The 27,054-nt window shown below is 45.9% G+C and overlaps 1 protein-coding gene across 1 annotated transcript; it reads left to right on the top strand.

Moving 5' to 3' along the window:
* Positions 1-12,554: 12,554 nt before the first annotated feature.
* LOC148123198 (fibroblast growth factor receptor 3-like) lies at positions 12,555-26,798 on the top strand. Its single transcript, XM_087903260.1, is given in 18 exon segments — positions 12,555-12,754; positions 16,659-16,928; positions 17,223-17,276; positions 20,154-20,323; positions 20,836-20,959; positions 21,041-21,231; positions 23,009-23,153; positions 23,658-23,848; positions 24,177-24,307; positions 24,537-24,658; positions 24,734-24,844; positions 24,923-25,110; positions 25,228-25,350; positions 25,431-25,501; positions 25,734-25,871; positions 26,017-26,122; positions 26,290-26,369; positions 26,371-26,798. Coding segments are annotated over 18 exon segments (2,406 nt in total). The 5' UTR covers positions 12,555-12,624; the 3' UTR covers positions 26,432-26,798.
* Positions 26,799-27,054: the final 256 nt, after the last annotated feature.

Raw genomic sequence — 27,054 nt, 5'->3', positions numbered from 1 at the left:
CTTTGGTGGTTTTTTGTACAAACCCCTTTGGACCTAACATTTTGGGGACCCATACAGGAAGCACAAACCTGGTTCTGGGGGACACCCCAGTCTCTAGTCTCTTGTAAACTTTATTATTATTGTTTTTACCAATTGGTAAGTTTCTGGCTTTATCTGGTATCTGGTGTCTGGACAATCTGGGGGCTCAAGAAGATCTAGTAGACATGCTTCTAATCTCAGAGTCTGAGGAAAATGGGGGATGTTCCAATTCCTCCTCTGGACATTGTGTCATTTGGTTACCACCCTTTGGGACTGATAAGGGTTCACATGACCCAACGTGCAGCAATGTCTTGTCCATTCTGTTTAATTGTCATGTTCTGTTTAATTGTCATATCATGTTGAAAATTGTCTACTGTCAGGCTCTTTGTGGTGACTGTTAGCAAATTAATGTCTACCCTGGGCTAAGGTTCCTCTGCGCCTCAGATCCTTTCAGATCCTATGCTCTCAATTCCAGTGATACTGCCACTTTCACATAGCAGGATTTCAGGAACATAACAGTAGATTTTGCCAGCCTTCCCTGCCCTCTTTGCCTCAGGAGTCCAGGCTTCAGTGGGCACTTGTCTGTGCTAGCACTGCTGTTAACCAGGGAGAGGACTGTCCCTCCCCTGCAGGTACTGTAGTCCCAGGCTGGCTTGTCAGGGAGAAGCCAGGAGGACAGAGGCAAGCAGAGACAACTGCAAGGCCAGGTACCAAGGATAGTCATTGTTGGCCACTTGTCCTGGAAAATAATTGGTTTTGGTCTCAAAAAATGACACATGTTCCAAAGCTGCACAGCGAGAATCATGAGAGTGGAGCAGCAGTGGGACCAGAGCCATCAGGAAAGCAGGAGCTGATGCAGAGCTCATAGTGGGTGCTACATACTGGCTTTCTTTCTCTGTGATGATTCTAGTTTCTGTCAAATTGACATAAAACCTGCCAGTATACCCTTAGTAAAGCTTGGCTCTGGTTGACTGTTGAGGTCTTGCTTTCCCTGCCTTCTTATTTTTTAAATCAGCAGAAAAAAACTTTCATTTCTGTAACCGTCTAGCCTGGCCCAGCATAGACCAACAAGACCCAACTATGTCACAGCCTCACCTATGGCCCCTTTTTTCCCACCACTCTACAGTCCGTCCCTTGTCCCTTTCTCCCCTCACCTTCTAGGCCCAGCACTTCAGTCTCTGATGGAGACTGTCCTGGGAAGAACAGAACCACCACCTCTTGGAGACCCTCTGGCCCCATTATGCTTAACCCCTGGATGGCCCCTGGGCTCTGGGAACTCTCCCAGAGTAGACTGGGAGACTGTAGACTGCCCCAGCTGTACAGACACAGCCTGCTGCTCCCCTTCCCAGCTCTACTTCATATAAGCACTAAAATGTCTCTGCAACCTTTGTCTGTTCTCCTTTGCTCCTTGTCTGCCTTTCAGATGCTCTGCTGCACCCTCTGATCACAACAGGACCCCAACATGGCCCTTTTCCTGAACCCAGCAGTCCACAGCAGCCCAAGCCATGGGGCCACCAGCAGCTTTGGGCCCAAGACTCGGGGCTCCTTCCTCCTTAAATGGTCACCACAGGCTGAGACAGGTTGGCCTGCTGCTGGGTCTTTCCTCTCCTAGGCCTCAGTGCCTCTGAGCATTCCTGGGCCCTGTCCCTCACTGCAAACCAGCAGCAGCTGCTGCCTTCCTAGCCCTTCATCTTCAGTCACAGCTGCCCCACTGGAGTTTCTGGTGTACCATGAAGCTTTCCTCCCAGGACTGGGGATGTCTGCATGCTTGGCTTGTGGCTGCAGCTGGACATGGAGATAGCACCTGACTGTGTTGTGCAGGCTGACTTCACACTGTTCAGGAGATGCTCCTGCCCCTCAGTTGCTGGGATGACGTGTGTGCTACCATGCTGGCTAGAAAATAGGTTCAGTCAAAGACAGTCCTGGGACTTCAACAGCAGGTATGACAAAGTCCAAGACATCTTGGACTATGTCTAACACTGGGGGTCTCTACGAAGACTCTGTCACCCTCAGGACATGGCTATATTAATAAAACTAGGCAGTAAACAAACCTGTCAGAGGTTACAAACAAGACTGCCAAGCTGGGGCCAGTCAGTGGCAGAGTGTTTTCTTGGCATTGTGAGGGCCCAAGTTCTATCCCTGCCACCAGAAAACAAACATCTGCTGGTGATAGCTTAGCATATGTGAGGGTCTGAGCTCCAGCCTCAGGACTAAACCCCAACACCACAAAACGATCACTGTCAACACTGAGTTACTGAGTACAATTCTCATGACCCTTATGGTGCAAGGAAAGAAGCAACTCTCCAAGCTGTCCTTGACCCCTACATGGTCCTACCCCCTCCACACACACAAAAAGTGTAATTAAGGAAAACAAGAAGCAGGGCAGTTGCCGGCGCACCCCTTTAAACCTAGCACATGGGAGGCAGAGGCAGGTGAATTTCTGAGTGTGAGGCCAGCCTGGTCTACAGAGAGAGTTCCAGGGCACCCAGCGCTGCACAGAAATCCTGTTTCACAAACAAAACAAAACAAATTGGGTCTGAGGAGCACTTGCTGCTCTTCCAGGAGATCTGTGTTTGTTTCCCAAGATCCACACTGGGAGACTCATCAGGTTTTCCAGTGGAAATTCTATATGTGTCCCTGTGCCACTGGCACCCATCCACCACAGGGACTGCAGCTTTCTATGCAGATCTGACCTCCAGACCAGCACCTTCAAGGGGCCTGTCCCGCATCTACTCAAAGGCAAGTTTTTAAGGGCCCCACCTGCCAGGAGGGAGTACCACTTAAAATAGAGACTGGAGGAGGGTATTCTTTGCATACAAAATGCAAGGTAAGTCCAGAGGTTCTACTTAGTATCTCTGGCAGAGGGGTGGTGTGAGTGTGCATGGCTTCAAAAAGTCCCTCTATTGCCCAGTGGGTCCGGGCATACCCAAGCCTAGAATACTACACAGCAGAAAAAAAAAATAACGACATCTTGAATTTTGCAGGAAAATGGATGGAGGTAGAAAACATTATTTTGAGTGAGGTAACCCAGAAAGGCAATTATCACATGTACTCACTCATAGGTGGTTTTTAAACATAAAGCAAAGAAAGCCAGCCTGCAAACTACAATCCCAGAGAACTTAGACAACAATGAGGACACTAAGAGAGACTTACATAGATCTAATTCTCATGGAAGTAGAAAAATACAAGATCTCCCGAGTAAATTGGGGGCATGGGGACTTTGGGGGAGGGTTGAAGGGAGGAGAGGTGAGGCAGGGAGGGGAGCAGAGAAAACTCTAGAGCTTAATAAAAATCAATAAAATAAATAAATCAATAAACATAAATAAATATAAAATAACTGGGGCAGAATTGGGGACACAAGGATGAAGGCTTGGAATGAGGGGAGTCTATTATGTTTCCTGTGAAGAGGGTGCTGACTCCAGCCAAACACAGAAAGCCATGTCAAGGATTAACCCATGATGACAAGAGCAGAGACCCCATAGCTCTGCTCTTTGGGACACTTGCTGTGGCCCCTGCTTTTGTTTATCTCAACTGACTTTTCCAGCCAACTATCAGGACAGGGTCCTTGTTTATTCCTATCTATCTTCTTAACTTAGCTCATATCTGTTGTTATCGTTAATCAACAATGGTGCAGGTGGGGGTTGGGCGTGTTAGTCTCTCAGTTTGCAGAGAAATGCTTCAGTTTTGTAAACAGAGCTATGGGTTTTAAAGCAGAGTAACCCGCTGTTAATAATTAATCCTTAACTTGCTGAGAAAGCTGCTGACAGTCTGCTCTCATTCTCCTAGGCTTAGAACTTTATATTTCTTTATTTCTATGCTCTTATTTTTGGAATTTATATTTTTATATATTTATTCTTGGGCTCTTCGTTATATATGTTCAAGTCACACTCAATTTCTCAGACCACTTTCTGTTACCTATGAGTCAAGACATGAGAATGCTCAGCTCCTTCTCTAGCACCATATCTGCCTGCATGCTGCCTAGGTTCCTACCATGATGATCATGAACTAAATCTCTGTGAGCCATCACAATTACCTGTTTTCCTTTGTAAAACTTGCCGTGGTCTTCGTGTTTGTTCACAGCAATGGAAACCCAGACCTAGACAACAAGCAAGAGGACAAATAATGGAAATTTGGAAAATGTTTGTCATTTAAAAGGTTTTTTCATGAGGTGCCAATTGGTGTGTCTGTTGAAGAATAATATAAAGGAACCTTGTAGTAATAGGAATATCTTTTTTGTAATTGTATCAAGATTCACATCCTGGTTCTCTGGTTGGATGCAATTTGGCCTTTAAAAGAGGATACCATCATCATAAATCGTATCTAGGCCAGGCCAAACCTGATAATACCCAGGACTTCATCCCATATCAGGGGAGATGCCCAGAAGTGTGGGTCCCAAGCCACTCTCAGAAGTTCCAAACCAAAGTAGCAGATATCCCAACACCAGAATCAACAAAACCAACCAAGCAGCTGTTGATGGTACCACAAAGGCTGATGGTTATCAGTGCAGCCTCATAGTCAGTGATGCAATAGAGTTACCAAGGACATGGAGAGTGTCACCTTTCAATTGTGCCAAACATGCTCAAGACCCTCAGAAGACCTGTCCTGTCAACATCTTATTATGTAAGGTGGGACTTTATGAGCCTCATTCTTCCCTAGGATTTACAGTCAGTTAGTAGTTGATGGGGGCATGGACAGGCATTGTCTTCAATGGTGTAAACACTAGTAAGGTACTCATGTTCCTGTACACAACCCTTCCCCCGCCCATGTTCTTGACAGCAGCCCTGATGTCGTTCACTGAAATGCTATGAAAACCATTTTGAAATGTTACTGGAAAAATAAAAGACATGAAAACAGAAGGACTAGTTGGGAAGAGAGAGGGGATGAATAGGAATGAGTGAATAAGTGAAGGTAAAGAAAGATCATTACTACAAAAGCATGTCACATACATACATAAAAATGAGAATGAAATTTATGTTATTCATAATAATATATGCTAATAAAGGCATTAAAAAAAGCCAGTGGTTCATGAGGAACAACACCCAAGACTGACTAACATCTGGCCTCCACATACATGGAGGGGTATCCACATGAATCTGCACCTACAAGTACACAGCAATAACAAAAACAGAAACCTGTATGTCAGGTACAGTGAAGTGGTACATGCACTAAAAAATCAGACTAGAATACACTTGAAAACACTTGGTCCTCGGGGCTCCTACTCTCACACATGGCATAATGTTTTGGTACTGGGAGTGATATTTGCCAAGAATCAGACACTTTAAATTTAGGTTTCCCCTAAACTTCCAGTAGAGAGCAAGATAGTGTATGTGCATGTTGATAAAGATCAAGCCCCATGTATGCTAGGCAGGCAGTCTACCACTGACCTACACCCTCGGCCATACTCTCTGGAAATGGCTATGAAAACAGCACAGGGAATGAATGGGTTAAGGGACTAAGACCCTAGGTCACCATGGGTATCTTGATTTTTGGTGATGGTCAGTTTTCCTGTGGGATAAGATTTAGGATATGGGCAGAAGTCATGTTTCAACTGGCTGTGTTACAGTTCTCACACTGGGAACTTACTAGAACACCTGGCCCTGTCACTACAATTTGGCCTTTTGATGGTGACACCTTACATTCTTTCCAGGTCAATCCTCACAGTGGTATAGTTTATATGCCATAGACACTCCCAGATCTGTTTGCTGAACAGTGAACTTCAAGACCTGGCATCTTGGAACCTCCCCTCCATTGCACTTTGTAGGTCATAAAGTTGGAGAGCGGCATCACATGCCTAATATCAATGCTCATGCCATGACTGACTATAGCGTTCTGGAGTTCACTGATGATAGCTGCCTGTTTAGCCTGTTGTGCAGATGCAGGACTTCACTGTTTCAGCATTCACCTGCAAGATGCCAGGGAACTTTAACAATGCACATCTAGAGACTCCCATGACAACGGCTTTCATCCTTGCTTTCCTGGTGGCTTTTTAATAAGTGTTATAAATTTTATGCCACCTTCTCAACCACAAAATTTATTTTTATTCGTGTGTGTGTCTGAGAGTATGTTACCTGTGGGAGTGTACATGAAATACCTGAAGACAAGAAGTGGGGATTGGATTCTCCAGGTGCTCTGATTAAGACAAGCAGTGATGCAAAAAACTGAGATGGACTACACCAAGAAGGAGCAAACCCAAGATTCTGTGGTCTTTTGTTCTTGTTGTTTTTATTTGTTTTGTTTTGTTTTTTGTGGGTGGAAGGGATGTGTGTGCACATGAATGTAGGTACTCCAGGAGGCCAGAGAGAACATTGAATCCCCCAGAACCGAAGTTACAAATGATTATGTTCTGCCATATGAATGCTGGGAACTGAAATTCAGCCCTCTGCAAGAGCAGCAAGAGTGCAAACACTTTTTAGAATTACACTTATTTATTTTAGGTGGGTAAATGCCAGTTCATAATAATGCCTAAACATGATATAACTATTCCAAGAAGAAGACAAGCACATCATGTATTAGATCAGATCAAAATTACACCTAATTTTATTTAACTATTTCTATACAACTGCAAACACATTATATAATTGCAGTAAGTGCCAGTGTCCCTAGAGGCCCATTCTTTTAATACCTCAAGTTTAAGTATGATAACCATCAATAACTATCAATATTCTCCTTTTTTGGCATGAATTTATTTTTATTATTTTTTTATTTTTACAACTCAACCAAAATTTCCCCTCCCTCCTCTCCTCTCACTAACTCCCTCCTATCTCCACTGTTCCCACTCCCCATCCATTCCTCCTTCTCTCTTTTCTCTTCAGAAAAAGGTGGATTTCATATGGATACCTGCCAGACATATTCTATCAAGTAGTGGCAAGACTAGGCATGTCCTTTTCTATTAAGGATGGATGCATTAATCCTGTAGGAAGAATGGGTCCCAAAAGCAAACAACAGAGACAGGCTCTGCACTCACTGTTAGGAGTCCCACAAGAACACCAAGTTACACAACTTGAGGGCCTAGGTCAGTCCTGTGCATGCTGTCTTGATGGTGGTTTGGTCTCTGTGAGCCACTATGATCCCAGGTTAGTTAGTTCTGTGGGATTTCTTGTGGTGCTCCTGCCCCCACTGGATCCTATAAAAATTTAATTTTTTTTATTATTTTATATGTATTGGTGTTTTGTCTTCATGTATGCCTCTGTGAGAGTGTCAGATCCTCTGGAATTGGAGTTACAGACAGTTTTGAGCTGTCTATAATTTTTTCATTATTATAAACATTTCTTAATTCTCTATTCTGACATTTTAAAATAAACTTTCATACAATGAATGTGTGAAGATCTACTGATAGGTATTTGAAATAATAATAATATTTGTTTATTTAGGGAGAGTAGAATTATATATATAATACACAATCACTAATATATTGATATTATATAATATATATTTATAAATATAAAGGTATGTTTGTATATACTTCAAATGGGGAGCAGCATCCATCAGTTAAATAAACAACCCACTAGACTGAGACTAGAAGTGTCAACACCTGACTAATTCACTAATATGGAGAAGTCATAGAGTAGTGAGGAACAAGGCAGTAATGCATGCTGGAGGCTGTATGGTGGACAGTCCAAACACTTAGCATGTGGGGCTTAGAGCCAAGACCTGAATTTGAATCCTCCCTCATATAGTTCATAGCACTATTGTCTATGAGTTATTTCATTTCCCCTGAGCCTCTGTTCTCCATTCTTTACAATGGGCATTATAATGGTAACCATATTACAGGATTATTAGAGGTTGAACTGAGATGATACCAGTAAGTCTGTTGAGACTGGGCCTGCCATATCACCAGCATTCCATGCCTTGTTGGACTATCTACCTGATAACATGAGGTAACTTTGAAACTGTGATCACTTTGTAAAAATGGAAAAGAATTGATTTTCTGTCTGTACGTATGCATGTCTCTTGTCTCTAGTTTTCCATACCTAGAGACATTTATATGGCAAGGGGATGCTTTTGGTTTGTATTGTTTGATTGGGAGTTTTGCTTTTATTTTTGAGGTAGTATCTTGTATAATCAGAGTGTACTCAAACTCACTATATAGCTGAGGATGGCCTTGAACTCTTGATCTTTCTGCTATCTCCTACCAAATGCTGAGTTTTAGGTCTGTATCATAAAGTCCATCTGGTTCTAACTTCCTTTCTTTGTTTCAGAGTCTTATTATGTAGCCCTAGTGGGCCTGGAACTTGCTATGTAGAGCAGGGTGGCCTCAAGCTCAAAGAGATGCACCTGCCTCTGCCTCCCAAGTACTGCAATTCAGAGGTATTCCCCATCACACCCTGGTTGTAACTTCTAGGAATGTCATTCCTTTAACCTGGAATTCACTGTACTCTTGAGGAACCATAGTCCTGTCCCAAGGTTGGTGAATTCTGGGATCTTCTCTCCTAGCACCCACCAAAGAAACTTGGGGTAAGCTGACCTTCCAGATGAAGACCATCTCAGAGGCATCCTTGGCCTCCTTCACTAGTCAGATAGGCTCGTCCTCGTAGTGTTGTGGACTACTAAGTCACATTTTTCTTTTCTTTTTTTTCTTTTGTCTTTCTGAGATGTGGTTTCTCTATGGAGCCCTGGCTGTCCTAGAGCTCACCCTGTAGATCAGGCTGGCCTCAAACTCATAGAGTACCACCTGCCTTTGCCTCCTGTGAACTGGGATTAAATTCATGGGCCACTTCCCACTATGGCATGTATGTGTGTGAATGCATGTGTGTGGAGGTCAGAAGACAACTTGAGTCAATTTTTCCTTCTGCCTTGAGGGTTCTGAGGATTGAACTCAGATCATCAGACTTAGTGGCAAGCACCTTTATTTACTGACCCATCTATCTGATCAGTCCTGTGTTCATGTACAGAAATTCACATTGATTTTTCTCTTCTTTGTCTATTTTAGAAGATTTGGGAATCCCTTTTGTGTGATTAAGAAGTTAAGCTGGTTGTGCCTTAACCTGCCTTCTCTTTCCTGGGTCTTGAACTTGTATGCTAGCAACTTTTTTACTTGAAAAAAAATCCTTTATATTGGGTCAAGCCTAGAATCCCAGGATTTGGCAGGCTGAGAGAGGAGGATCATTCTGGAGTCAGCCTGAGCCAGAGTGAGATCCTGTCTCAAACAAACAATAACAAAAGGGCTGGAGACTTAGCTTAGCAGATAAGAACACTGGCTCCTCTTTCAGAGGACCCAGGTTCAATTCCCAGCACACACATGGCTGCTCATAACTGCCGCATGTAATTCCAGTTTCAGGGAATCCAACACCTTCATGCAAACATTTGTGCACTCAAAACACAAGTGCATGTTAAATATAAGTAAATAAATCATTTAAAAAAACCAATAACAACAAAAGTCTCCGGAAGTAAACAGAAAGAAATGACAATAGATTTGAGGGGATTTCTGGTCTTCTAACAGTTTAAGGTGGTATGGGAGAGAAATTTGACCCTCTGATCTACAATTTTCAATGGTTTGTTTATTTGTTTGTTTTTGTCATTGTTAGAATTTTATTGATTTGGGCAGTTTGGTAGTTTTTATTTATTTATTGAAGGGGTGTGCCCTGGAGGTCAAAGGACAACTTGCTGGAGTTTGTTCTTTCCTTTCATCATGTGTGTTCTGAGGACCAAACTCAGGTTGTCAGGCCTGGCAGCAAGCGCCTTTTCTTGCAGAGCCTTATTGCCAGCCCAGTTCATTTTTTTTCTGGTTTCAACTCTTTTGTAAAGATTTGTTTGTTTTATTTCACATGTCTAAATGTGTCACTGTATGTATATATGTTCACTGCATGTGAACAGAGCAGATGGTTTAACATCCTTAACCACCACGGAAACAAAAACTGTAACTACCTGGAGGTTTCATCTTATTCCATCCAGAATGGCCCAGATGAAAGAAAGAAATGATAGTGCAAACTGGTCCAGCCACTACTGAATCAGTGAGGAGGTTTCTCAGGGTTGAATATAGATTTACCTCTGGATCCAGCTCTACAACTCTTGGACATACACACAAAGGGCCTCACCTGCCACAGCACACCAATGTTCATTGCTTTTCTCTCCAACTAATCAGAAAGTGGTAACAGCTTAGATGTCTATCAAGAGTGGAAGGGATAATGGAAATATAATCCATTTATACAATGGAATATTATTCAGCTGTGAAAACAAAATGAAATTATAAAATTTGCAACTAAATAATGGAACTGAAAAAAGTCTTACTAAGTGAGGTAACCAAGACCAAAACAGACAAATAATGTATTTTTCCCTCTTTATACATAGATGCTATCATTTAAATGTGTGTTTCATTTAGGATACAAACAGAGGTCAGGTTTCTACAAAGGGTAGGGTAGGGGCTCTTCCAAAAAGAGAAAATTGAATAAAATGTTACAACAGGATAAGGAAAGATTCAATGGAGGAAGTAGGTGGGTGGGCAAAGTAAAGGAAGGTATATGGGAAGTGTGGTCGTTTGAATAAGAATGGCCCCCATAGGCTAACATATTTTATATTTGTCATCAGGAAGTGGCATTTTTGAAAGGATTAGGAGGTATAGTCTTATTGGAGTAGGTATAGCTTTGTTAGAGGAAGTGTATCACTGGGGGTCCAGACCGGTGACTCTCTATTCCTGCTCCCTGCTGATCTAGATGTAGAACTTTCAGCTCCTCCAGCACCATGTCTGCCTGCATGCAGCCATGCTTCCCACCATACCAATAATGGACTAAGCCTCTGACAGTGTAAGCAAGCCCCAATTAAATGCTTTCTTTTATAAGAGTTGTTATTGTTATGGTGTCTTTATACAGCAATAGAATACTGGCTAAAACAGGGAGGCTAAAATGATACCTGGAACTCTAGAAGTTTCCTGAAATATGCACATATATAAAATTTGTTTAAATATGGTTACTATGTGATGAGGAAGACAGTACTCCAGTTAGATATCATATGCTATAAAATCAAATTTCCAGGACTAGGAATATGCTACATCTTGATGAGTTGTTCCTAAAGGAGTCACATAGTACACCTCCCAAATATTATAAGTTATTATGCTGTTGTTAAACCTTTACAACCTGACAGTAAGGCCTAATGGCTAAAGATACCATTCACATTCACTTAAGTCTCCATTTGCTTATGTCATAAAACATGAATAAATTGAGAATTTGACCTAGAGACATCAGTACTACTGACTAGTTAATGAGGGTTCTGTTAGGAGCTATGACAACTACCGACTTCATATTCTCCTGGCTACACAGGACCTAGATTTAACAGCCCTTTGTGTGAGGGGTAAGAGATCAGCAGCCTGTGTTGAAGGGTTGTCTACAGCCTTCTGTGTGCAAATGCTGAGCCCACCTGCCTGACCCCCAAGCTGGCTACTCTAAAATCAGAAACTGGGTCTGTTTACTTATGTAATGGTTAAAAACTAGTTTCATTTCAAAGTGAGTGTCAAACTAAGTAAGTTATGTAAAAAAAGAAAAACCTTGGAGTCAGCAAGACTATTCTCAGCCTAAGGATTATTAACCACAGGATGTCTGGACTACAACCCTAAGTCATGGCCCTCAGCATTTGAGTCTCGATAGCAATCTAAAGGGAAGACTGATCCCAGAGCCACTTGGATCATTTCTCAAAATTGTTCTCATACTGTATAATTGTTATTTTAAAAATATTAACCAGATGCTCATTCTGTTTCTGTAATTTCACTTATCCTTGCTTGTTCTAAAAAACAAAAACAGGATAATTTCTCACATAGCAAAAATACCCCAGGAGTTGAGACAATTGAGGTTTGTGCCTTTAAAAACTCCCATCAAGCCTTCCCCTTTTGTAGCAGCTCTCAGATAGTCAAGAAGACTCTTGTGGCAATGCTCCTGTAAATAAACTTGCATTGTTTTTCAATCTTTTAACTTCAAGGAAGTTTTGTCTGCTGGTCTCACTGAGGGTCACACATGGGTGATGGGTGCAAGGGACAACTGTCAGAGGGTGACAGAGCAAGACTGCCATAGGTGACACCTGGAGCCACCAGTGGACTGAGAAAGTCTGCAGGGGAATAGAGAGACCCTAGAGGGCATGATTCTGCTGTGGCAAGGGATGATGGGCCCTGGGGCCTTGATGGCTACTTCTGCAGGAGTCTGAAGAGTAACAACCTGTTTACTTCTCAGGAAGGCCAGTCCCTGGGGGTTGGGAGGGGGGAAACTTTTTCAAAAAGAATACAATGAAACATTTAGTTAGAAGCCTCCCAAAGCACAAACATCCTAGAAAACTGCTGAGGGGGTTTAAGAGTAAATGGATCCAAAACATCACAATTAAATTTACCTTAATTTTACCAGTTGTAGTCAAAAGAAAAAAATAAAACTTAGAGAAAATATAGCGAAGAGCTCTGCCTCTATGGAGGGAAAGAAAAGAGAGGGACCACAGAAGGTAGAATGGTCTGGTTTCTTGTTTCTGGTACTTGAGGCCCTCCTGTCTTCCCCATCCCCTGCCCCCGCCCCCAGACCACCCCTACGCCTACTCAGATAAACTTGCTGATCTCCTCCCACAGACTCTCCAGAGTGGATCTACCCACACTGGACCAGAAGGTAGGCATTGGGGATGTAACATCCCCATGCCTTGTGCATGAGGATGCCACTGCCATCTCCAGCCATGGGAGTCCTGGCTTGTTTGCTAGTGCTATGCACAGTGGTTGGGGTCAGAGCTGCCTCCCAACCTCCTAGCCCAGAGCAGAGACTTTTGAGGAAACTACCAGGTATGGACTGACTCAATGTGCCTGGCTGCAGGGTGGACACATGTGGGGTGATGATGTTGGCCATCAGAAGCTTTGGGAATGGTAAATAGCTCCTGAGTGAGTATGGGATGTCAGGTTGAGTAGCACCAAGGGGAGCAGTGAGTTTGGTTCTTTGCCCAAATCCACAGATTGCTATGTGTCAGTGTATGAGGTATCTAGAGTCTCAGGACCACTACCCAAGTGTGAGGCACCGCATAGAATGGATCACAGTGGCAGGGAGCCTCAGGCTCCTCAGCCTAAGTGGTCAGGAATGCCACTTGCTGGGTTTCCATATTCCCATTGTTGACAAAAACTGCCTGTTGTTGGTTTCCAAGGCCCCAGGACAGTTCTTGCTCATCTTAAGCCAAAATGAAGGCTAGAGTTGGGGGGTATACAGGAGGACTCCAGCGAAAGCTCAGCTTTTGTCAGCCAGTGTCTCAGTCTCACATGATACGGTGACAGCTTCAGGTCTTCCACTCCTCTCTTTGCCTGGAGGTGTCTTGAGGGGTGATCTTTCAGTGGCATACCTCTGTAGACCACACTCTGGGAGGTGAGGGGCTCTTGTCCCAGAATACCAGCTCAGCTACACAGACTGGCTGGCCAGCAAAGTCTGATGGGACACTGAATTCCATTAAATAAAGCCAGAGTCTGAGACTTTACCTCCCCGAGGTAAATATATGTGTACAGGCTCTCCCTAACCTCTGCCCCCTGCCCACTGTGCCTGGGTATGGCATGGCAATGCAGGCCAATGGCCTGATGGTGCCACACAGTGCATGGTGAGCTGTTGCCCCACTGGAGCAGATGTCCCAACAGTCACTCCATTGAACCTTGGCTTTTGTACCCTGGTGGCACAGCTCGGCCTCCCTCTCCTCCACCCAGTTGATGGAAGCTCAGTCTCCCAGGAAGGTGCAAGTGGGGACAAGTACCTTTCTACCTGAGCAGCTGGGTCTCCTGGAACTTTTTTCTTTCTTTTTTTTTTTCTGAGACAGGCTGTTTCTCTAGCTGTGGAGCCTATCTTGAAGCTAGCTCTTGTAGATCAAGTTGAGCTCGAACTCACAGAAGTTTACCTGCCTCTGCCTCCCAAGTGCTGGAATTAAAGGCATGAGCCACCACTGTCTGGCCTGGAACTTTTTTTTTGTGAATGGTAGTGGACTGGAACATTGAGTGTGCATGTCACTCAGCTGGAGTGACAGCAGTTGTCAGAAGATCAGCTCTCTGTGAGCAGAACATTGAGTGTGCATGCCACTCAGCTGGAGTGACAGCAGTTGTCAGGAGGTCAGCTCTCTGTGATTGGAACATTGAGTGTGCATGTCACTTAGCTGTATGACAGCAGCTGTCAGGTCAGCTCTCTGTGCGCATCGGCTTGCATATTAGTGCTTCCCCAGGAACCAATGGCCAGTGACAGGGGACCATAGTAATGTCAGGAGAAGATATTATTCCCTGTGTCTGGTGTCAGTGATCTCAGGTTCAGGGGAAAGCTCTGACCTTCTCTGTGCTCCAGACAATGAAGGTGGATTGGTGGGAAATGCACCAGCCCTGCCCCACCAAGGGAGTTTACAGGCCAATAAACCTCATCCTATTCCTTAACTAGATGGGCCTGGCAATGAAAATACAAAGACATGGCTGACTGTCTCTGGGAACATAAATCACCAAGCAGGAGCTGGCTGAACCTAAGGGTTCTGGAGCAGGGCTAGTCCCCAATCACACTGGCCACCCCTGGTAGGTAGGGAAATCTGGGTTCTGTGTTCTCAGTAGTGGTAGACAGTAGCCTGCAGTGGTTTTCAAGTTTCCTAATTAATTTTCCTTTAATACAATTCCTCGTGTTGTGGTGACCCCCAACCATCAAATTATTTTTATTTCTACTTCTTAACTGTAATTTTGCTAGTGTTATGAATTGTAATCTAAAATATCTGTGTTTTTGAAGGTCTCAAGGCTAATGGGGGTGTGATGGCTCCATTAGACCATGATCTGATACTACCTCCTCAGCATATACCATATTCTGTGTTGTCTCAAGCTGCATCCTACACTGTGTTTCCCTTCTTACTTGCATAACTCACAACACAAGCCCCTATAGGCCCTGTGACACTGGAATGGGATCATAGGGTTGGATTTGCTGTTGCCTGAGGCCCCCAAAGTCCAGGTATCTGTGCTGTGCTGGCTCCTAGTGGACAGGATGGATGGATAGATCAAATGTCAGCTCAGCTGATTCAGGGCCATTTCCCTTCCCTACCCCATACATCCAGGCATTTGCCTCTCCATCCTGTGGAATGCTGTGTCTTTCCCCAGTCCCTCTCCTTATGAGAGTACTTGTGTGAATAACTTGACCTTTTGCCTTGCCCAGACTAAACCACAACTGTTGCTGTTGGGTCATGGTTGCCCTGAGGCCACTGACTAGACAGTTCTGGGTCTTCTGTGGAGCCTCAGGAAGCTTACAGCATTAAATTGCCTCCATAGGACATGGCAGCAGGAGAACTGGAGGTCAGGATAGAAGATCCCTTACTGTGAGGCCCACTCAGAAACAGACAAAATCTGCATGGCTCCATGGGACACAAGCTTCATGGATACTTTTGGGGACAGTCCCTCTCACTGTTGGAATCTTGGTGGGATGACCCTGGGATGGGCAAAACTGGTACTGGTTTGGTTTGAGTGGACATTTGGGCATCGAATGTAGGCTATGCATCTGCAGAATGGCAAGTGACATATTAACCAGTCCATCTGAATCTAAGGAAGGAGTTCTGATCAGCAGGACTACCTGCCCCTGGGCCCAGAGCCCATCTGTACTTGTGATGGGCTTTGTTAGGTCCTAGCAGGGAAATCTGAGTGTGATAGTGAGCTGGTGGTGTCTCCCTAAGTGTGAGGCTTTTGGGTCTCCTCATGAGCTGGGCACCATCTGGATAGGGGAGAGGGGTATGGCTACTTGTGTCTAAGCACCCAAGAACTCCAGTTTCTTAACTCTCAGGATGGGTGACTGTCTCCACTTGGCTGTGATCCTAGCTCCAGTTGGCTCACATGGCCCCTCTGACATCCCCTAGCCAAAGCATGGCCCTCATTTGTGAAATGGGGATCCCAGGTGTAGGAGTTTAAAGCTTCATTCATTCCAGGCAGGTGCTGTACCATAGAGCTGTCCCCGCCCCTCTTGACATTTTTAGATATTTTGGCTACTAGGAGTGCTGCTGTGTGTCAGGGCACACAGATGTGAGTCCATTCCACCTTGATTAGAGGTCAGAGAGTTTGAGCTTGTTTTGCTTTTTCAAAGTTGTTGACAAGTGACTACAAAACAAGGGGTCCTAACCTAGAGTGGTTAATTGGTATTTTAAGTACAGAGGTGTATCAGCTTCATCTTGACCAAAGATCAGAGGTGCTTTGTTTATTTGTTATCATGTTGATGAAATCTATTGCCTCCCCCTTTCCCTCTTTGGAGTGGGGTATGAAAAGATATGTGGAAAATAAAGGGGTGGTTCAGTATTCACTAAATTTCCCTCCTGATGCTGTTCTGTGTTTTGTCTTTTATTTCTCTCTCATCTCTGTTTCTTTTTGCTTAATAATTCTAATCATCACACTCCTACCCTGGAATGTGTGAATCCAATCTAGGCTATCTTAAGCAGCTGTGTCTCTTCCATATCATCCTTGGAAGACAGCTTCCTCCTACAGGACAGAGACAGAAACCTTAACACACACCACTGAGAGTTGAGATACTGACACCCCTGGGCTCTTACTGAAATAGTCTGCCCACTCCTGGTTTGAACATTGTCTGAAAGAACCCTAAGCCCCAGAAGCATGCCCCTCACTTGCCTGCCACAGCTTTGCTAGTTTGCAAAGTAAAGTATGGGGCCTTCAGCGTGCTACTGTGAAGAATCTGTTTCACAGCTTTCCATTTCATCCACAGAGGTCCCAGGCCCTGAGCCTAGCCAGCAAGAGCAAGTGGTCTTTGTCAGCGGGGACACCATGGAGCTGGTCTGTTCTCTGCCTGGAGGTGCCTGCACAGGCTGCACTGTCTGGTCTAAGGATGGCACAGAGCTGGTAGCTTCCCACCGCATCCTGGTGGGGCCCCAGAGGTTACAAGTGCTGAACGTCGCTCATGATGATGCTGGAGTCTACACATGCCAGCAGCAGCTCACTCAGGATGTCCTGTGCCACTTCATTGTGCATGTGACAGGTAAGTTCTTGGTGGCTGGGGCTGACAAATGTGTTGAGCAGCTGCATAGCTAGGGAGGTCAGGGCAGTCCTAGGCAGCATGGCTCCAGTATCCCTGGCTCAAGAGTGTTGCTGGCTGTAGTTCCCCACATCAGAGGGGGTACCCCCAATTATGTGCTATTTGAATGAATGGCCTTGCAAAGGCAGGGAGCAGTGGTCCCTAAAGATGGAGAGCAGTGTACTCTGAAAATAGGGAGCAGCAGGTCTCTGGATGTAGGAGTGTCACAGGACCACTGGTTGCTTATAACTATTGCAGATGCTCCATTCTCAGGAGATGATGAAGATGGCAAGAATGTGGCTGAAGACACAGGTAAGATCAGAGCCTTGGCATACTGAGCTGGTCAGGATCAGGCTTCTTCCTTCATGTAGTCTTCTTGCTAAGGGGCACTGCTACAGGTAGACAGTGCCCCAGGGGCAGTGAGGGGGCAGGGCTGCTTGGCAGGGATTTTGGTAAGGTTTCTGGTGGGAAGGAACATCACAGGTGTGAGTAAACCAGGCAAGGAGCTCAAGTTGCCACTGACGAGTACATAGATCCAGGGATTCATGTTGTCTGGGTTTCTTTCCTGCCCAGTTTCCACAATTGTTAAGTCCCAAAGAAATCAAACAGAGGTCTACATTAGTTATAAACTGATTGGCCCATTAGCTCAGGCTTCTTATTAACTCTTATAACTTATATTAGCCCATTATTCTTATCTGTGCTAGCCACATGGCTCAGTACCTTTTGCAGCAAGGCATTCACATCTTGCTTCTTCTGTGGCAGGGCCAGGACTGCAGAAAGAGCTTTTCTCTTTCCAGAATTCTGTTCTCATTGACCTGCCTCTACTTCCTATCCAGTTGTCCTGTCTATACTTCCTGCCTGACTACTGGCCAATCAGTGTTTTATTAAAATACAATTGGGAGGGTAGAAACCATTGTCCCAGATCAGATTCACAGAATTAGTGGCTGTTGCTGCAGACCAGCAGGAGGGGAGCAGTGCCATGCTGAAGCATACATTGTAAAGGGGGCATCACAGATTTGGTGTGAGTATATGGCAGTGCCCATGTTATGGCCTAGAACCATGGAGGGAGGGAGGGAAGGAGGGAAGGAGGGAAGGAGGGAGGGAGGGAGGGAGAGAGAGAGAGAGAGAGAGAGAGAGAGAGAGAGAGAGGTACCATCCGTACTACTACGTATATGATTATGCTGCACATGTAGTGCGGAGCCTTTACTAAAGGACCATCTGTGAGCTGGGCAAGGGCCTGAAGATTAAAACACACGAAGACACACAGACAGAGACATGGGTCATCCTTGAAACAAGAATGCCCCTTTATTGTGTACCAGAGCCCCTTATATATGAATCCTTAACTGACAGCCATGCCCCAGGCAAACCCACCAGAGACCACTCTCCTACCATCAGGAGTTCCTGAGGAGCTCATGCTCAGAGTAGCTACAAACACAGGAAAACAAGTTGTTTTGCTCAGAGCAGCTGCAAGCATAACAAGTTGTTTACAGGAAGTTCAGGGTCTGGGTTCACAGCCCCCAAAAGAGAGAGAGAAGGGGGGAACATCAGGGGTCCAGACATTGTATGTGGCAGTGGTTATGACTATGAGACTAGGCTGGTGTTAAATGAGTCCTCAGACCACCTGGAACCTTCTGGGGTAGAGTGGACAAGGGGTTGAGAGGAATCAGAGAGAAAAACTTAAGGGGAAAACAGGGTAATGAGTCTTATGAGTGTGTGTGGGTGAAGAGAGCAGCTATAGGGACTTGTTTGAGGTTTCACAACCCTCATAGAAATGGATTTAGATTCTAGGGCTGAAGCCAAAAAAAGGTAGTAGTCCGGAGAAGTGGGTCAGCTTCTCATTTTCCTTTTCAACTTTGGCTATCAGGTTGTTCAGAGCAAAATTTCTAACCCAGTTGGTCTCTAGCTTCTGCCCCAACAATTACCAGTGTGTTTGCCCTAATTTCCTGTTTTCGTCTGTCATCCTGGCCTTCCCAGGTTGTATTTAGTGTTTTTGCACCATGAAGGCTTAGGTAAGATGCATGAAGGGTCACCTTCTTGACCTTACCTGGCATTAGGCAGCATTAAGTCGCTGTAGTCTCCCATTGTGGCACTCTTCTCTCAAGCCTACTGACCAAATTTGGAGCCTGGAAGGGCTGTTCAGAGCTAGCAGGGACACCCCACCAGTGTCTGCACACTTTTTTCCTACTTTATATGGCAGTTTTTCCTCCCAGAGATGCATAGGGCCCTCTGGTTGAGTCACTATGGAAGACCCTGCCCCTGCCTTTGTTCTCTGTTTTGGAAATTTGTTGCCTCCCTCAGCTTCCTCATAAGTCCAAGCAATATGACATCCTGTTGCTGGTTGTTTATGCTCTACTCTTTGGGAGCCCACCACCCAGCTTCCAAATAAACACATGGAAACTTATTACTTATGATTGTCTGGCCTTAACTTGGCTTATTTGTAACCAACTTTTCTTAACTTGACATCATCCCATCTACCCTTTGCTTCTGCGGTTTTATCTTTCTCTATTCTATGTACCTTTTTTTACTTCTTACTCTGTGGCCGACTGTGAAGCTGTGACTGGGCCTTTGCGTCCACCTCTTTCTTTTCTTGTTCCTTCTTAAACTTTCTCCTTCTATTTATCCTCTCTGCCTGTGAGCCCTGCCTATTTTCCTCTCTTGCCCTGCTATTGGTCATTTAGCTCTTTATTAGACCAGACAGAGTAACACAGCTTCACCAAGTTAAGCAAATATAACATAAAAGTGTGAAACACATCTTTGCATCATGAAGCAACTGTTCCACAACATACAAAAATGTAACACATCTTCAATTGATATTACATAACAGCATCCTCCACCCAGCCAAGAGGAAGGAGGGAACTCAGTGGAGGGGAAGCATGACCTGAAGGGTACCTGCCTTCACTGGGTACTATACAGGCTAACTCAGGTTTGGCATACTGGTGGAATGACCTGGCTTAGTTGCCTCCCGGGATTTACATCCTACTGGGTTCTACTTCCTGGGTACCTACACCTGTGAGCCTGCCTCAGATGGAGAGAATAGCCCAAGACTGAAAGTAGGACAGCTGTGGATGCAGTGTTCAGACAAAACAAAGGAGTCTCAGTACAGATGAGGGATGAGGCTTGAGGGTGTGTTGGTAGGCGAGCTTTGCAAGGGTGTACTGATTATGCTGTCATGAGTACTTCTGCCATCAGGGGCCCCTTACTGGACTCGGCCAGACCGTATGGATATGAAACTGCTGGCTGTGCCAGCCACCAGCACTGTTCGCTTCCACTGTGCAGCTGCTGGCAACCCCACCCCCTCCATCTCCTGGCTGAAGAATGGCAAGGAATTCCGAGGGGAGCATCGCATGGGGGGCATCAAGGTAAGTCTGGGAAAGGGACACTGGATACAGAGGGTATAGCCCATATCACTTGTCATAGACAAGCCTCAACAAAAATACCTCCTGCCAGGGTAGGGGCATGTGATTTTAGAAATAGAAGTAAAATGAAAAGTAATAAAACTGAAACCATAGAAAAGTACCAGGAGGGCATTCCAGTGAATACTGAAATTTTCCCTGTTTAGTTTTCCTTATACTTTTATATCCAAATACAAAAGGAGAAGAAGGCAACAAAAGACTTCTTTAACTTGATACAAAGTACAGGTAAAACAGTTAATTACTTTAACGTTTTGAGGTGTCAAATCATTAGCATTTTGTTGTTTAAGTAGTGAAGCAACTCTAGACCAAGTATCCTGAAGGCAGTCACTTCTTAGGTAGCCTTATATTACAAAAGAAAGAGCAGAAGTATGTTTGCATATCCTAACTATCTGCCAGATTGAAAATAGGCTCACAGTTTTGGGCATCCACAGTCACTCACCTACTAACTTTACCTGCAGCTTAGGCACCGACATTGGAGCCTGGTCATGGAGAGTGTGGTGCCTTCTGATAGTGGCTACTATACCTGCGTGGTTCGGAACAAGTTTGGTAGCATCCACCAGACTTACACACTGGATGTACTGGGTAAGAGCCAGGCTGGGTGACTGAAGCAGGTCAGCCTCGGACCATTGGACCCACTGCACCTGACATGTCTGTGTCTTACAGAGCGCTTCCCACATCGGCCCATTTTGCATGCTGGGCTGCCAGAAAACCAGACAGCCACTCTAGGAAGTGATGTAGAGTTCCACTGCAAGGTGTACAGTGATGCCCAGCCACACATCCAGTGGCTGAAGCATGTTGAGGTGAATGGCAGCAAGATAGGCCCGAATGGCAAGCCCTATGTCACCGTACTCAAGGTGGGCTCTGTTTTTGACAGCTGGTTGGGTGGATGGGTTAGCTAGAAGTGCCTTGGCCCTGGTCCTTAAGTCCCTCTTTGGCTGAGGAATACCTTGGGACTGAGACCCAGGTGTTGGAGTTTCTGGAAGGGGGCACCTACGTCTCAGAACTTATCACCTGTTCTGAGCTCCAGGCAGGCTCTGTTACTTGTGCCCTCCCGTAGGACTTGTTTCCCTGTTTGCTCTGAGGCTTGGGCCTACAGAAGGCTTCTCTTGGGTGATAGTTGTGGTGGCTCAGGACAGGAGGATGTCTGCTGAACTAGTACCCTCTGACATCAGAGTACCGACTGTTCACTCTCCAGCTGCATGCACTGTAGCACTCCACCCTGCCTTGACGGACTCTTCATGCCTCCCTCTGCCTGTAGCTTTGCTTCATAACCTCAGGAGGGGGCCACATGAGAGAGAGTTTGGGCTTTGCAACACAGAAAAGAAAAATATTCTTTGAGAGACTTGGAGGTCTGCTGGGAGTGAGGAACAGGTGTTGGCAGGAGTTGGTATCCTGGCTGTTGTGAGAAACCACTAGGGCCATGTCCAGTGTACCTCCCACTGTGGGTGTGTGGTTTTGTTAGCACAGGCTGATGTGATATGACCCCTGGGACGAAGATTTGAAGAGTATGGGTTTTGTCTCTCTCTCTTCCCCCTCTCTCTTTCTGTGTGTGTTTTTCTCTGTCTTTGTTTGTGTCTGTGTTTCTCTCTCTCTCTCTCTCTCTCTCTCTCTCTCTCTCTCTCTCTGTGTGTGTGTGTGTGTGTGTGTGTGTGTGTATGTGTAGGGAGAGTGGACATGAAGGAGGCCAGTCTGTGAAACCACACCTACCACTGCCATTATGTGCCTCGCTTCAGGCAGCCTTCCAGGTGCTTTCTCCCATTCTTTGGCATCTCCCTTGCCTGGTCTTGTCCTCATTTTCTTCTAGAGGTATCCTAGAGATATCCTAGATCAGTGACAATCTGAAGGCAGATGCACACCTTTATCTTTCAGTGTGTCAGAATGGAATGGGGCAAGTACATTTGTTGAGCCATCAATTTCATAAGCATGTCTGAGAAGGCATTTTGGTGGTATGTTCACAGTCCTCAAGTAGGTGATAACTGTTCTATGACAATCTGGCACACAGTTCCAGCTCCAATGCCCCAACTATGTACCTTCCCAAATGCCTTGTACCATCTGTTCCCTGCTTGACTCCACCTTTGACTCATGTTCTCTTTCTGATGCCTTGATAATACTGGTAGCTCCCAGCCAGCACTGACTTACTATCTCCTTCAAAGCCACTTGAGTCTGTGCTGTTCTTTTGCTTCACCACATGCATGTTTAGGAGTTTTCAGAACCTTCCAGGGGCTGAGCCCTGTGCTGCTTGAGAACATCAACTTTCCACCATTCTCTGGCTGACACTGATTTCCTGTGGTTTTCTGTCCATACATCTGTCTGCCCATATTGTTTTCTGTACCTCTTTTATTTCTGCACTAACTCTGCATGTTGCTTCTTTGTGGCACCATGCTGCCCAAGTACCTGATGCTTACCTTGGGACAGGGAACTATCCACCAATAGAGAGACTAGTTCCAGGCTCTGTGCCTTGGTTCAGGATGCGGAGGGCATTCATTGCAGTGGTAGGGCTGTAGTTGTCAAGGTGGTAGGAGAGGTGGCATTTTCCTTGAAGCCTGCCTGATCATCTCCATGTGTACTGTGCTGTGGTACCCAAAGGGACACGCTGGTGCTTGCCTATTGATCTCTGTTCTCTCTTTGTAGACATCAGGCATTAACACAGGCAACAAGGAGCTAGAAGTTCTGTCTTTGCGCAATATCACCTTTGAGGACTCAGGGGAGTACACCTGTCTGGCAGGCAATTATTTTGGATTTTCTCATCACTCTGCATGGCTGGAGGTGCTGCCAGGTACTTGCTTCTGCTACTGCTGCTGCTGCTGCTGCTGCTGCTGCTGCTGCTGCTGCTGCTGCTGCATCTGTCCTCTTGTGGTGCTGGCTCAGAACATAACAAAACAGCCAGGGACAGGGACAGCAGGGGTGCACTTATAACTTACTGCAGTCCGTCCTGTGGTAATCACCCTGGCCTTGTGCTTGGTATGGGAGGGTCACCTTGCCTCATCTTGATCTTGCAAAGGCCTCCCACACAATCCTCTGTTGGATTTTCACAGTCTAGCCTTGAGGATCTCCTGGGAGTCTTGGTGGTGGTGTGGATGCTTCTGGCTCTGCCAGGCTTCTCTCCCGAGTCTGGTCCCTGCTGACTCACAGATGTTTTTGACTACCAATGTGAGTTGGGGACATAGGTCACCAAACTCTGAGTATCCCAGGAGCTTTGCTCCCTAACAGGTACCTAGAGCTCAGGCCAATGGGAAGTCCCACAAGGCTGGATGAGGCCCCAATATTTATGTCTTTGCAGCTGAGAGAGAGCTGGCGGAGAGTAGTGCGGCTGGCAGGTTATCTGCAGGCACCATCAGCTTCTGGGTGGGCTTCTCCATCTTAATCTTGACTGCATCAACTGTGACACTCTGCTACCTGCGTAGAGTCTCAAGAAAGAACCTGGGGTCTCCCAATGTTGACAATAACTTTCGCTTCACACCTGAGCAACAGGTAACTGAAAGTAGATACCAAGTTTTGATCTCTCTGTTGTGCCTTGAACCTCCTAAAGTCTCAGCAATACCTGAGGCCTGTTAGTACTCATTTCTCTGCAGTCAGATGAACTGAGCCTTCCCTGTTCCTATCCTCCACATGGATCCCACGTTACTCAAAACAACTTTGAGTCTTCAGTAACCACTGTTTGAGCATCCTACTTCTTGGCGCTACAAACTGCCTCTCATGGACTTGACCTTGCCACTCCTGGGAGTTAAACCACCTCAACCCTTTCCCAATGCCCAGAATTCATTGTCTGGCACTAACCTATCCCCAATAATCCAAGCAGGTGACCTTCATGAACTCTGATATACCCTTGGTCCGCATCGTCCACCCATTTTCAAGAGAACGTACTGTAATGGCCAATATTTCTGAGCTTGAGCTGCCAGTCGACCCAAAGTGGGAAATATCTAGAACTCGGTCAGTGCTGGTGTGGTTTTATGTATACTGTGACTGGGGGCTAGATGGTTACCAGGCAGAGGCCTGTTGGAGGTGGGATGAAATACTCCTGAGGTGGGGTCCATGGTGAGACTTGGGTTACTCTGTTTTCATAAGCAAAAGCCCGTTGCCAACTATGGATACAGTGGCAAAGGGCCATGAGGGCTGAGGGTCCTGGTCACATACTCACTGCCTCTGCTTCTTTGGACAGGCTGACACTTGGCAATTCTCTAGGAGAAGGCTGCTTTGGCCAGGTCTTTATGGCAGAGGCTATTGGCTTTAACATGAGCAACACTGTCAAGCCTGTCACTGTGGCTGTGAAAATGCTGAAAGGTGAGGAGGGAGAGAAGTAACACAGGGCCTATGGGGCTGTAGGGCTACCACCTGACATTCCTACTTTCAACACAGATGATGCCAATGACCAGGACTTGTTGGACCTGGTATCTGAGATGGAGATGATGAAAGTTATTAGCAAGCACAAGAATATTATCAACCTGCTGGGGGCCTGCACACAGGGTGGTAAGTACAGCAGGTGGGTGGACAGTTAGATGGGAATCCCTGAGTCACACATCATCTCCGAGGTGCCTGTGCTTCCAGGGCCATTGCTTGTGCTGATGGAGTATGCAGCCAAGGGCAACCTCCGGGAGTTCCTGCGGGCACAAAGGCCCCTAAGCATGGAATACTGTGATGACTCCAGGCTGCCAGAAAAACAGCTTACCTACAAAGACCTAGTGTCCTGTGCCTATCAGGTGGCCCAAGGTATGGAGTACCTGGCTTCTCAGAAGGTGAGCAGAGCTGGGACACAGGCCAGGTAGGGTCTTTCTGAGTGGAAGAGTGGATGTCAAGCTTGCTTAGGCTAGGGAGATGTCAGTTTAGCACAGGTTCCTTTCATGCCTCCTCAGTGTATTCACAGAGACTTGGCTGCCAGAAACGTGTTGGTGACTGAAGACAATGTGATGAAGATTGCAGATTTTGGCCTGGCCCGTGATATGCACAATCTGGAATACTACAAGAAGACCACAAATGTGAGCCCCATTCCAGGGTGGTTGGGGTGCTGTGCTCCACCAGGGGTCACCTGACAGCCAAAAATTCTCCTTCTGCCTAGGGCCGGCTACCTGTGAAGTGGATGGCACCAGAGTCCCTGTTTGACCAAGTCTTCACCCACCAGAGTGATGTGTATGTGTCCTAACATAGGATGGGAATAGCAAGACCCAAGTCACACCTATAGCAGCCTTTAGATTCCTGGCCCTCTCAGACTGTGTTCTGTCTCCTCATTTGGGCCAACAGCATAACCCTGCCATCCCTCTCATCCATACACCCCTCCTTGCCCATTGGTAACCTGTCCTGTTGTAGAACTGTTACAGTAATTGACCAGGAGTAACAGGCCTCTGCCCTCACTCCCATACAGGTGGTCCTTTGGAGTCCTGCTCTGGGAGATCTTTACACTGGGGGGCTCACCATATCCTGGCATTCCAGTGGAAGAGCTTTTCAAGCTATTGAAAGGGGGCTACCGCATGCACAAGCCTACCAACTGCACACATGACCTGTGAGCAATGCATTCCTTACTCACTCCTCTAACTAGTCCCTGGGAGTGGCTGGTTTCTTACCAGGGCCCCTGGTAGGAGACTGGTAGCCTAGGGTGAGGTGGGGATGGACAAAAGGCCAAGAAACCACAGCCATATTTGCCACAGGTATGCAATTATGCGGAAATGTTGGCATGCAGTGCCTTCACAGAGGCCCACCTTCAAGCTTCTGGTAGAGGATTTAGATGGCATCCTCACTGTGACATCAACCAATGTAAGTACCACTCAATCCTGCCCTCTCTGCCTTCTGTGATTCCTGTGCAGGCTGCTCCTCCAAGTTCCAGTGATGCGGTGGGCCTTCAAGGGCCAGCCTGAACATAGATGGCCATGGGATCAAGGGGATGCATACTCACTCAGTCCTTTAACCTTTTCTACCAACAGGTATACCTGGACCTATCAATGCCTTTTGAGCAGAGCTTGCCAGGTGATGAGGATACCAGGAACCCCAGTTCCTTACAGATAACTGTTCACCCATGACCTGCTGCCCCCAACCCAACCCAAGAATTGGAGGCCTCAGATGTGAGGGGTCAAGAATCTCATAGACCAAGCCCCGGTTAATGTTTATGTATATAAAATGTATTGAGTCTTTACAAGTTGTATTTGCTGTAGGGTTAACACTTCTTATGTGACACTTCCTCATTTTATAGTATTGACTATTGTGTTTCAAACCTAGTAAGAAAAAGCAGTGGACTTACTCTTGTTATTTTTTCTCTACTGTTACTGAGCCCTTGACTTTGGTGGCTGTCTCTTGCCTATAAGCTAGCAGTGCCAGGACAGTGTCTCAGGGCAACTTTTCTTGGAGCCCAGCATGTGGTTTGTCGGCCCACATTGGCAGATGTAGTTTTGTTAATGCAAACAACTTACATTCCAAAAGAATAAAGAGATAACTAGTTCTGGTTCCCACCTGTGCCACTTACCTTCCGTTCTGGCGTCTGTACAGCTCTGTCCTCACTCTCTGTGGGACGGGTTGTGAGATTTGTCTCTGTGCGGGGTAGGGGATAATAACTGCTGAGGAATCTGAGCTGTTGACTGGTCCCTAGTGCAAAGTGCTGGACTCAGGCCACAAAGGACTAATTGTCTTACCTTTTCCTTCCCAGTGTGTGGGCAGCTGGGCTTGGACATGCTTGTCTGTGACCCAAACTACCT

This window comes from Myodes glareolus, chromosome 1 (assembly GCF_982192425.1).
Source record: "Myodes glareolus chromosome 1, mMyoGla1.1, whole genome shotgun sequence".
In the NCBI taxonomy this organism is placed as follows: Eukaryota; Metazoa; Chordata; class Mammalia; order Rodentia; family Cricetidae; genus Myodes; species Myodes glareolus.
Note: the sequence above shows the minus strand (reverse complement) of the source record. Positions and strands in the feature narration are given on the sequence as shown.